At 45.0% G+C, this 12,528-nt stretch overlaps 1 protein-coding gene across 1 annotated transcript in view; it reads left to right on the top strand.

Moving 5' to 3' along the window:
- The window catches only part of LOC144260180 (collagen alpha-6(VI) chain-like), a 35,546-nt gene extending 26,663 nt beyond the window's left edge, over positions 1 to 8,883 (top strand). Inside the window, exons 4-6 of the mRNA XM_077808736.1 lie at positions 1,196 to 1,753; positions 3,690 to 4,265; positions 8,303 to 8,883. Of these exons, the coding sequence (XP_077664862.1) occupies positions 1,196 to 1,753; positions 3,690 to 4,265; positions 8,303 to 8,883 (1,715 nt within the window). The remainder of the gene's footprint in view (positions 1 to 1,195; positions 1,754 to 3,689; positions 4,266 to 8,302) is intronic.
- Positions 8,884 to 12,528: the final 3,645 nt, after the last annotated feature.

Raw genomic sequence — 12,528 nt, 5'->3', positions numbered from 1 at the left:
ATTACTCCAGCCTGAATAACTGAAATGTATAAATATACTTTGAACTGAGATGGCTGTCCGCAAGCCAATTATAAATAATGCAGTTTTCTTTCTTTCTTAAATCTATTATGTGTATGTTCATCACATGCTTTAAAAAAGCAAGGGTATTTTTATTTGGTTTCAATCAGAGCATCAAAGCACTCCTTCTCCTTCCTCCTTTTTCCCCTCAGCTTTGTAAGAAACAAGATGGCTTTTCAACTGAAGAGGGTAGTCCTACATCAAGTAGTGTGTTTTCCAACTTGTCATGTTGTGTTGCTATTGCCCCAGTGTAAATACCTGTGTCATGAATTGTTCAGGTGCCCACAGAGCACTAACCCTACAATCAGTCTGCAGTCAAGATGACATTTAAGATCATTGTCTTTGTAAGACTGTAATGCTCAATAGCCTTCAACCCCACCACCACCACACACAAAGAGTAAGAGGAACACAAATGCAAGCTAAATTCTCTAGCAGTGAGCTATGTCAAGTTGGTGTTTGTGACTAACAAGTACATTATTAGAATGCTAGTGTCATATGCTTATACACAGCTGTAAACCCCTGAATCTTATGTGCCTCTATTGATTTGTGAACCACAGAATCTTTTTCTGTTCGGAAATGGAAGTGTCTCAGGCAACAAACCACAAGCTATATCTCTCCTGTGTGTGTAAATGCATGTACCTAGCAAACCTCTCCTTAGCAACCCTACTAAACTTATAGCAGTGCTGTCCAGTGTCATGCAACTCGGGTGGCACTCACACAAGCAGCAGCCCTGTCACACCTGTGCTCAGCCCATCCGGATCCTCATGCACCCAGTCAGGCTGCAGGGACAGCTCTGCAGTTGATTCTCCTGGAAGCTACTGTGACACTTGGGTGACCTCTCTGCCTCACTTCTAGCTGCTCCATAGTAGATTCTAATTCATGGCAGCAACCGGAGGAGGGGGCAGTAACAGCATGTGAGAGAGGGCCCATTACTGGCCCTAGGCTCCCTGACCCAGCTATTCTCCAGACAGCACCCACCCATCCATTCACCTACCTCATTATTCCCCCATTTACCCAGCACAGCCAGAAATCTTAGCACCCACCCATCTATCCCAGACCATCCTGCCCCAGTTAAGCCTATTTACTTATTTTTAATGTACAGCCTGGGTTATACTAATATAAATGTTTTCTTCTGTAGCCTGCAAAGAAACGACAGCTGACATCATGTTTCTAGTGGACAGTTCTGGAAGCATAGGACCAGAGAACTTTTTGAAAGTGAAAAACTTTATGAGAGAACTGGTGAACAAATCTGACATCAGCACAGACCGAGTGCAGGTTGGGGTCATCCAGTTCAGTGGCGCAAACAAGGAAGAGTTCCAGCTTGACCGATACTCTTCAAAAAGTGATATTTTCAGTGCTATTGATAGAATGTCTCTTATAGGGGAAAATACACTAACAGGAAGCGCATTGACATTTGTGGCTGATTATTTCAAGCCTGCCAAAGGTGCGCGTCCAGCTGTCAAAAAGATTCTTATCCTCATAACAGATGGGGAAGCGCAGGATGAAGTAAAAAGTCCAGCAAGAGACCTACGTGATCAAGGTGTTGTTATCTATTCTATTGGGGTGTTTAATGCAAATAAAAATCAGCTGGAAGAGATTAGTGGGAAGCGTGAGCTGGTTTTTTACGTCGAGAAGTTTGATATTCTGAAGCACATAGAAGATGAGATCATCTTTGGAATATGCAGGCCTCATGAGGGTAAATAAGTACTGCAGTTTTCAATAACTCATATCTATTCTGTGTAGGAATTTTGCTCTGTCCAAATAGTTGAGAATTGTAATAAAGTAAATAAACAGGCATGCTTTCTCTTTGCAATGCCATCTTCTCTTGGAGATGCCTACAGGGATGAGAAGCATGCGAGAAAATGAAGGTAGAATTTGGATCACAGTACCAGGAGGTCTGTCCTACTAGCTTTCAAAGATGCTATATTCTCTCAAACAAATAATATAAATTTCATAATATTTTAAAAGTACAATATGTGTGCTAATGTGTGTAAGAAAAGACTAAGAATCTGATTCTCCCTTATATTAAGGCTCCTTTGTGGTATTCTGGCAGTGTAAAACATCCTTGGGGACTGATTCTTGTTTACACTAATGGCCTAGTTCTGCCCTCATTTACAAGGGAGCAACTTCTATTGAAGTCACAGAAATTGTACATATGTAAATGAGGGCAGAAATGGGCCCTGTAGGTTGTATTTCCCTGACAGACTTTAGTTGTACTCATTTACACAGGAACCATGAATGGCCTAGAAGATAGGTACACACACACACACACACACACACAGTCTGGCCCCTTTCCATGTTGCCAGCAATACAGCATCGGAAACTAGTTTTGTTGGAACCATATTTACAAGTTTCAGTTTGGGTTCCAGAGGTGGTTCAAACCCAGTATAGCCAAGGCTTTTAAGAAAATGTGTTGACAGAAGCATTTAAATAGGTGCAAAAGAGGCATAAAACAGTGTACAGATAGATGAAAATGGTAGTGAGTACCACATGCTACTAATTTTTGGGGGGCATTGCACAGCTTACTGGTGCATAAGAACCTGAAAAATGGAATAGCCCAGGGCCAGGTTATGCCTGGCCCCATACATGGTTGTGCAATGAGGCTGGGGAGAGCACAAGGAATCTCCCTCCTCTTTGCACATTGCATGGTCCATCTCAGGGGCTTACAGGACTGAGATCTGGATCTTTTCTGCACTCACTTATCCAATTGCACAAAACACATTTTTGCTGTTGTAAAGTGAGAACAGATCCAAACCTGCCACTGTGTTATGCCCTGAAAGGTGTATATTTTGTTCCATGTTTATGAACTACAATGTCCTCCTTACAAAACTGTTAATCAGGTATTGACTTCCCATCTCCTCGTCATAAATGCTGATCTTTAGTTTAGGAGTTGTTTTAATGGGTTTCACAAAAGTCCCGTTCACCCCTTTTTGGTCACTGCAACACAGGGCCTTGGGGGCTGTGCAGGGGTGGCAGGGCTTCAGTCTCCAAATTGAACATCTTTCTTACACAAAGAAAAAAAATTGCAATAGATCCAAAGCACAAAATAAATTCTGCTATCATTGATGCCTGGTGGGTCTCCATGCATTTCAGTGTGGTTGCATAGATGCAAATGGCAGCAGAATTTGGCTCATTTCCATTAGTAAACAGTACATAAAACTGTGTGTATGATGACTCTGTAGAACAAGGGTCACAGAAATTTGACTTAACTCCAACAATGAAAAACTTAAAATATGTTTTTGGGGAAAACAAAAGCTTTTAATTGGTGCTTGTATTCTATTAGAATACAGATTCATAGATTTTTAAGGCCGGAAGAGGCCATTATGATCATCTAGCCTGATCCTATTCGGTCGCGTTACTATTCATTTCTTTCCCCTGTCCCTCTGGATTTTAGATTAAGTTGAAACTATCAGTTATTTTAGGATTAGTGGTTAGGCTCTTCTGTTGTGCACTGATGGATTTTCCCAAAACATGCCTAACATAGGATGTTCAGTTGTATTACTGCCTCCAAAAAGTGATCCAAATTCACAAGCTTTGCTTGAATACAAAGGGACTAGTAAGAGAGATTCAGTAAGAGTCCGTACGTACTTATCTGTTTGGGTTTTTTTGTTTTGTCATTTGTTCTTTTACAGAATGCAAAAGGATAGAAAGATTAGATGTTGTGTTTGTGATAGATGGATCTGGGAGCATAAGTCCCTTACAATACCAAGCCATGAAAGACTTCATGATTGCCTTGGTGAAGAAATCTGATGTCGCTCCAGATAGAGTTCAGTTTGGAGCTGTAAAATATTCTGATGAACCGGAAACGTTTTTCTACCTTAATAAGTACACAGCAAAATCCGAGATTGTTGAGGCTATCCAGAATGACGTAACTAAAGGAGGTTCAACATATACAGCCAAGGCAATTGGCTATTCGGAAGCTCTGTTTGCTCAGGAGCGTGGCAGCCGCAAAAGCAAGGGAGTTCCACAGATTCTTATAGTGATAACAGACGGTGAGTCGCATGATAAAGCACAGCTTGGTGACACAGCCAAGAGATTAAGAGACAATGGAATTATTATCTATGCTGTTGGGATAGAAGGAGCAAAACTTGATGAGCTTTTGGCCATGACTGGATCAAAAGACAAATATTACTATGTGGATACATTTGAAGGACTCAAAAACACATCTATAGCAATATCAGAAAAAATATGTGATGATTCAAAACCAGGTAAGTGTTTATTTTACTACTCTATACAGTTTAAACTTTCCTCATCATTTTATTTAAAAATTGGCAAAGATGGGGAGACACATCTCTAAAATTTCAAAGCAATGTGTATAGCTTCATTTGTTTATCTAGCTTCCTTATGGTATTCTTTTCTCTTTAGAAAGCCACCCTATAGGGAAAAAGGGAAGTTTCTTAAAGTTTACCCTTACTTGATGCTACAACTGAGGATTTTCATTGCTTAAATGGTTGATATTATTCTTAGTCTGTGCAGGTTCAGAACTTTCATAAAGGTAAAATTAGGGTACTAACTTTTCACTTTAAAAGGCCTGAGTTCAGGTTTCAGTTTGATTAAACTAGTTGTTGTGGGGATAGGCAATTATCTACATCACAAACGCATCACATGATTTGGCCTGCTTGATGAGCTCTGCTGAGGAAATAGGCAAGAACAAGCAGATGGGGACTATAGCAAGTGGCAATCAAAATGCAATGGCAATTATGAGGAAACTTACACCATGCAAACTGCACAGTGGCATCTTCTAGTCCAGTGGTGGGCAACCTGCAGCCTCTCAGGGTAATCCGCTGGCGGGCCACAAGACTGTGTGTTTACATTGACCGTCTGCAAGCATGGTTGCCCGCAGTGGCTGCGGTTTGCCGTTCCCAGCCAATGGGAGCTGCAGGAAGCGGCGGCCAGCACGTCCCAGCGGCCTATGACTTCCCGCAGCTCCCATTGGCCCGGAACGGCGAATCACAGTCACTGGGAGCTGCAGACGGTCAATGCAAACAAACTGTCAGGCTGCAGGTTGCCCACCCCTGCTACACTTCCAAACCCCTGCGCTGTATTAAGAACACACATTTAAGTGACCAACTAGTCAGATTCATGTTCATTTGCCTGTCCATGCTCCCACAGGCCATAGGAGGAATCACAGAGATCTTTGCACCCCAAAGTAGTCACTTGCATCTTTGCAAAGAGACTGTAAAATGCTACTCCTACTAGTGAGGAAATCCAGTTTAGTAGTGTTTTATGCCCACTTTATGCTTGTGTACTGGAGTGTATAATGTGGAAGTCAGTGGAGAATCAGGCCCCACAATTTCTACTTTTGCTAATGCCCTTCTCTGTCCCTTGTTAAAACTCAGTACTTTAGGTGCACTTTCTAGGTTGCTGGTCTGTGCAGCTAGTTGAACGATTTGTTGCAAATAAATTGTCAAATTTGGTCCTTTTTAGTGTTTGAAACTGTTTGCAAATAAATCCTGATTTCTGGCACATACTCCTAAATGTTCACTGAATAGCCTCTGTCATAGGAACAGGGTGACTGGTCCCATGTACTGGATAGCCTGGGGCTAAGCCATCCCTGATTGCAGGATGAACCACACCTGGGTTGAATCAGGAGCTGGCAGGATAAAAAGAGCAGGAAGCTTTAGGGGGTGGAAGAGAAAGTTGCAATTAGGTCTACAGATTGCAGGGAGGGAAGCAAGAAGGTGCCTGTAAAGGTCCTGAGTCAACAGGGAAAAAAGTTGAAGTTGGAGGAAGGTCTCTAGGCAGTGAGGCCTGGGAGAGACCCTGAATAAGCAGGAGAGAGACTGTAAAGGCCAGCTGGGATGAAGACTGTGTGAATTTGTGTTTTGCATGTTAATCTGGAGAGAGACCTTGAACTGCTTGGGGCCTTCATGGCCAGTATGTGTCAAAGGACTCAATAAATGGGATGTCTTTGGTGGGATTCTTGGAACCACTTCTGAACTGTGAGATCTAAAGGGCCATGGAAGGTGGATAACAGAGTCAGGGTGCTGCAGAATGATCTCTGGCTGCAAGGGGTTGCCCAGGGGGCAGTGAGCAGGCCTGTGCTACAGTGACCCTATGGGCTTTTTGCTAACTGTCCACTTATTTTCTATTCATTATTTGCACCGTTAGCTAGCCAACATAAGTCACAGCATGATTCTGCTCCCTGATTGGATGAGTAAATTTTTTTCCCCCACAGGTGAATAAAGAATAACAAGTAACAATGTATTTCTGGTATACATTTTCAGATGAGCATTCAGATTAAATTCACGGCACTCCTGTGACTCCCACAGTTTTCTCACTCGTCTGGCAGCTGTTGGAATATTTGCAAGTGATGAATAACATGATTCCATGGATACCATCAGTGTGAATGTATTTAGTCACACGAATATTTACAAATTGCTGTTTGTATTATTTGACCGGTGCCCTGGGTCAGAGTGGACTGTAATCAACCTCCCCTCCTGGGGCTACTGGAGTGCTGCTGTCCACCAAACTTCTTTAGATAGTCAGTAGTGTGACAGCTTTACTGCGCCTCAGAGGCAAGCACCATAGGGGCTAGGTCCTGTAGGGCTCCCAGGAAGCACTCGGAGGCACGCCTGTGTGAACGAATAGTTGACTACGGCTGGGAGGAAAGCTCATGCATTACAACGCCTTAGGTCAGATCTACACTGACAGTGGGGTGCAAAGTACATATGCTACATGCCCCTCTACCCCAGGTATAAAGACCACAAGACAGAGAGGCTCTGCTTAGGTAAAAAAAAAAGACATGCCAGAACCTTCAGGCATGTATCCTATATCTCTTACATGCCCAAGTCCTGCCTCAACTGTCTATGCTTATTTTTAGCAGTATAGTGTCTCTCTTGCGAGGAAAGGCTCTAGCAAGCATCAGGCAGTGAGGAAAGGCTCTGGCAGCTCCCTGTTGCCTGAGGCTTTTTCCTGAGGTGTAGTTACCCAGTACAGTGTTGATGCAGCCTGCTTTTCATGGTGGTGTGTAGCTACACATATCCTACACACCGCCACCAGTGTAGACAAGGCTTTTGTCAGTTACAACAATGACCATTGTTAACTTGGCCATAAGGGGAAAGTCCACTAAAGGGTTGGGTCTCCTGAAGCCTAGTAGTTGAGGTTCTTCTGATCCATTCTGTTATCTGAGGACAATAGCAGAACACCTGCTGGAATGTGTAAGGTCTGCAGTTCACTGGCTTATTTGGGGGGCTCTTCCATGCTAGCATCCAGTTGTTGCACAGACTGCTTTCCCTGTTGTGAGAATTAGGCTGCCCCTGCATTGCCCCACATGCCCTGTTTTATGTATGCCTGTCCCTTTACAAATACCTTGTTCGGTTTCTGCTTCTGGAAACTCCTCCAAGCTCCCCTGTATTCAGCAATGTCCTTTGCCTGAATCTCTGCTCCTCCCAACAGGTTCTGTGTGAGCCTGTAACAGCCCACTGTTGCTCCAGTCTCAAAAACCTCACCCCATGGAGCTCTGCTCCCACCAGTGAGGAACGGAAATCCCCATCCCATGCCGGATCCAAGCAGGAGATGCCTGGAAATATGGGCTCACAGCCACATCTCCCTGACCACTTAGAAAAACAGCAGGAGGAGCTTTGGAGTGTTAAAGCTCCAGCTCCAGAAACTTTTCTTGTTCCTCCAGCAGCAGAGCAGGGAACGATGGGGGAGGGGGACGGGTTGTTGTTAGGGAGTGCCTTAACTCACCCCCAATCATGTTATCAGAATTTTTGTCCTCTAAAATACAAACTCTGATCTGCCTTTACAACTGATTTGCTGTTTGTCCTAATCTCCTTCCATCTCTCAACTACCACACTCCTCCGGCTGTGGGATGTCAGCCAGCCTCCATCTCTCTTCTCTTTTTCCTTTGGAACTTTCCTTCCCTTCCCCTCAGTCTTCCTCTCCGCACTATCTTTCCCTCTCCACACTCCCTCATGCTCATTCTCTCCCCAAAGTGAGCTTAAAAAAAACCCAAATAGGATTATGATTATTTCCATGTAATAAAAATATACATAAAGTGAATCAACAAGATGTGTGAAGAGCCCCCAAAGCAATCACACAGTCTTGTATTTGTAAGCCTTGTCCTGCTCTCACCTTCCCCACTTCCTTTGTGTTTGTCTGCACTTGTTTTGTCTTATCTTGTCTCTGTTTAGACTGAAACTCTTTGAGGCCAGGGAGCCTGTCTATTTGTCTGCGAAGAGCCCAGCGCATTAGGAGCACTATATAAATAATAAGCTGATTTTCCTTTTTTCCATTTCAGAGTGTGAAATTCAAGCAGACCTTGTTTTCTTGATTGATGGTTCCAATTCTATACACCCAGATGACTTCACCAGGATGAAGAATTTCTTGAAAGATATAATAGATCAGATTGATTATGATCACAATGTTCAAATTGGCATTGCCCAGTACAGTGACAGGTATAAAAAAGAATTTGGCCTGGGTGCTTTTCAGAGCAAATCAGAACTGAACATTCACATTCAGAATATTAAACGGATGACAGGAACTCACACTTTAATTGGAGCTGCACTTAGGAAGGTGAAGGAATTCTTTGCACCAGGCGGCAGCAGAAGAGTAACAAGAAATGTCCGACCAGTTTTGCTGGTAGTCACTGACGGGAAGTCGTTTGATGATGTTGCTGAACCAGCAGAAGATCTGAGAAGGGAAGGTGTTCATATATATGCTATAGGAGTTGGGTATATTGATCACTCGCAGCTCATGCAAATAGCTGGCGTCTCAGAAAGGAAGTACACTGTTCATGATTTCAATGAGCTGAAGACTATTAAAAAAAGACTAGTTGATGACCTATGTAAACCTGATATTCCTACAAGTATAAATGAATAAGGGGGAAATTCAGATTTCAATCCTGACTTCTTGTCTCTGTCCCACCTCTAGAGCTCTTTTTCTTCAAACTTATATCGTTTTTGACCATCACTGGTCTAATAAAAGCCAGGTTTGAATTTTCTAGCTGCAGGATTTATAAATTACTCTGGCCCAAAATTACTGATTGGAACATGCAGGGAAAATGCTTTGTTTACATACTCCTGTAACACACACATGGCTGCACCTGTTTTGCTCCTACTTGCAAAATAAACTAGGGGGTTGCACACTTTGTTGCTTCTGTAGGTCAAGCTCACTGCACACACTGGGGGCTCCTTGCTTTCATCTGTTCCTTCTCACAAACTCTGTGTGCTCCTCTCCCATCCCCCTCTATTTCAGGGATTCAGTGCAACCTGATCCTCATGGCAGGAGCTCTGTGTCCCTCCCGTGCCCTGTCCCCCAACTTCCTCTTCTCCCCTCACTGTTCTTTTTTCTTTCTGTCTGAGAGAGAAGTAATTACAGACTTGGTTGAAGCTGCCTTCTTAGAAGATGCCAGTTCAAAAGTTATTGTATTTCATCCAAACAGACAGAGGAATGCCATCAAGTTAACTGTAGGCTCCTCGCTATACCTAGCCAATAGAAATTCACCTTTGGGCTGAGTCAAAGCATGCTGGGACAGAGCCATGCTGAGAAGTCGTAGCAAGCTCCCTGGTGGCCACTCTTCCTTTCTTGTACTGAGCAGATCTTGGTAGAAGGCAGAATCTGGCCAGCTAACCTCCACTGCCTTGAAAACAGAGCTTCTGATCCTTTACAATCACTTTCCTTCAGCTTATATGCTTTAATGTCAAGGTTTTCCCACCCCACCCCTGTGCTTCTTCCCTTTGCTTCAGCTATTCTGATTTTTAGCCTGCAAGTTATTGACTCAGAGGAGCCTCCTGTTTACTTTCCCATTGAAGAAAGGAGTTGATTTTCCTTTGCCTTGCCTGATATTTTACTCTTCACCTCCTCTTTGGGCTGGCACCTTCCCTGCCCTCACAGCCATTGACTGAGCTGCTCTCTCCTTTCTTTTACTAGAGCCAGGTCCTAGAGCTTGAGACTAATGAAAACAAATCTCCAGATTGGGGAAGAGTATCATTTACTTCCTTTTCCCTGTATGCCTTTGCCCTCTTTCTCCGGTGTGGGGGTGCAGCTGCTCTAACCCTGTCATGTAGTAGCACTGGCAGTAGCAAGAACATAGGAAGACTTAATTGGTGGCAAAAGAAATAAGTGACTTGTTCACAAGGTGAAGACATATCTAAATTTGAATATTTGATTTTAACCTTTTAAATTGAATCATATGTTTTATTTACACATTGCAAATTCTTTACTTTCTTCCTGCTTCATAGCTTTAAATTTCTAAAGTGGATGTTTTATACTCATTTTTCCAATTAGTTTCCTAACTGTTGAGCCTAGTTCTGCCCTCATTTAGGGTGCAACTTCTATTGAAGTCATAGAAATTGTACACATGTAAATGAGGGCAGAAATGGGCCCTATAGGTCAGCAGTTCTCAAACTTTTTTCCCCCATGGACCAATTGAAAATTGCTGAGGGTCTTGGTGGACCACTTAATGAGCTTTCCAAATGTTGTTTGTACCTTTATCTAACTATTGTAAAGTGCTTTGCATAAAAATGCTATATAAAAAATGTTTTTCTGTTCTACAAATAAAAGCACACAACTCATATTTTAATATCAGTAGTCTTACCTTTCTAATGCGATGGCTGTGCCCTTTCTCCCCAGCCACGGCAGCCCCTGAGCTGGGGTTAGGAAGGATGGGGGTCTCTCCCTTTCTCCCCCACTGCAGCAGCCTCTGATCTGGGACTTGGAAGGAGGGCTGTCTCTGCCCAGCAGCTGCAGCCCTGGAGCTGGGGAAAGTCACCTCTTTCTCTGGCTGCCGCAGCCCTGCATGTCCCAAATTCCCCCCACCCCCTCTTCTCACCCCACTGCCCCCTCCCACCTACCCCCTATTGCCCCAAGGCCACCACCTCACCTTACATGTGCATCTTCTCCAGGGTCCAAGCACCTAATTCGTGGAGCCACGCCTGCCCAGCTCCACTAATTAGGTGGGTGGCCCTTCATTGTCTTGTGTGCGGCCTCCCAGGCACGCACCTGAATGGAGCTTGCGGACCACTGTTCGAGAACCTCTGCTTTAGGTTGTATTTACCTGATAGACTTTAGTAGTACTCTTTTACACAGGAACCGTGAATGGCCTAGAAAAAGATAAGATAGGGGACACGGGGACACACACACACACACACACACACACAGAGTCTGGCCCCTATCCGTGTTGCCAGCAATACAGCACCGGAAACTAGTTTTGTTGGAACCATATTTACAAGTTTCAGTGTGGGTTCCAGAGGTGGTTCAAACCCAATGTAGCCAAGGCTTTTAAGAAAATGTGTTGACAGAAGCATTTAAATAGGTGCAAAAGAGGCATAAAACTGTGTACAGATAGATCAGGGGTGGCCAACCTGGGGCTCCGGAGCCACATGCGGCTCTTCAGAAGTTAACATGCGGCTCCTTGTATAGGCACCGACTCCGGGGCTGGAGCTACAGGCGTCAACTTTCCAGTGTGCCGGGGGTGCTCACTGCTCAGCCCCTGGCTCTGCCACAGGCCCTGCCCCCACTCCACCCCTTCCTGCCCCCTCCCCTGAGCCTGCCATCGCCTTGCTCCTCCCCTGCACCCCTGAGCCTCCTGCACGCCACAAAACAGCTGATCAGGAGGGAGGGGGAAGGCGCTGATCGGTGGGGCTGCCAGTGGGTGGGAGGTGCTGGGAGCGGGGTGGGGGAGCTAATGGAGGGGCTGCTGACGAAATACTGTGGCTCTTTGGCAACGTACATGGGTAAATTCTGGCTCCTTCTCAGGCTCAGGTTGGCCGCCTCTGAAATAGATGAAAATGGTAGTGAGTACCACATGCTACTCATTTTTGGGGGGGCCCAGTCCAGGACTGTGTGAAATGAACTCACAGGAACTAAGGGCCGTCACAAACCTCTCCACCTTCCACTCCAAGGGCAAGGTGTTTTCCTTTGACCTGGCCTTCTCTAAGCCCCCGTCTACACTGGCAAGTTTCCGCGCAGTAAAGCAGCTTTCTGCGCTGTGACTCCCGAGGTGCACACACTGCCAAGCCACTTAGTGCGCAGAAACTGCACAGCTCTAAAAAAACCACCCCGACGAGAGGCGTACGGCTTTCTGCGCCGGGGCTACAGCGCTGCGGTGCCGGTGTAGACATCGTGGCAATGACACTGCTGTGACTGGCCTCCAGGAGGTGTCCCACAATGCCTGTTCTTGCCTCTCTGGTCATCGGTTTGCACTCTACTACCCTGCCCTCAGCTGACCAATCGTCAGCCTCACCCTGTAAATTCCTTTGCAGATTTGGAAGTCCCCTTGCTCTTTGCTTGGTGATGCGTGCAGCCGTCTCAGCGCATCTTTCCAGATGGCTATGCCTGCTCCATGCACCACGCGATCCCCTGCTTGGAGCAGTGCTGAGCTGCTGGACCTCATCGGCATTTGGGGAGAGGAGGCTGTCCAGTCCCAGCTGCACTCCAGCCATAGGAATTATGATACCTATGGAGAAATTTCACGATGCATGATAGAAAGGGGCCATGACCCGGACACACTGCAGTGTAGGGTCA

The sequence above is a fragment of the Eretmochelys imbricata genome, chromosome 2, assembly GCF_965152235.1.
Source record: "Eretmochelys imbricata isolate rEreImb1 chromosome 2, rEreImb1.hap1, whole genome shotgun sequence".
Classification (NCBI taxonomy): Eukaryota; Metazoa; Chordata; order Testudines; family Cheloniidae; genus Eretmochelys; species Eretmochelys imbricata.
Note: the sequence above shows the minus strand (reverse complement) of the source record. Positions and strands in the feature narration are given on the sequence as shown.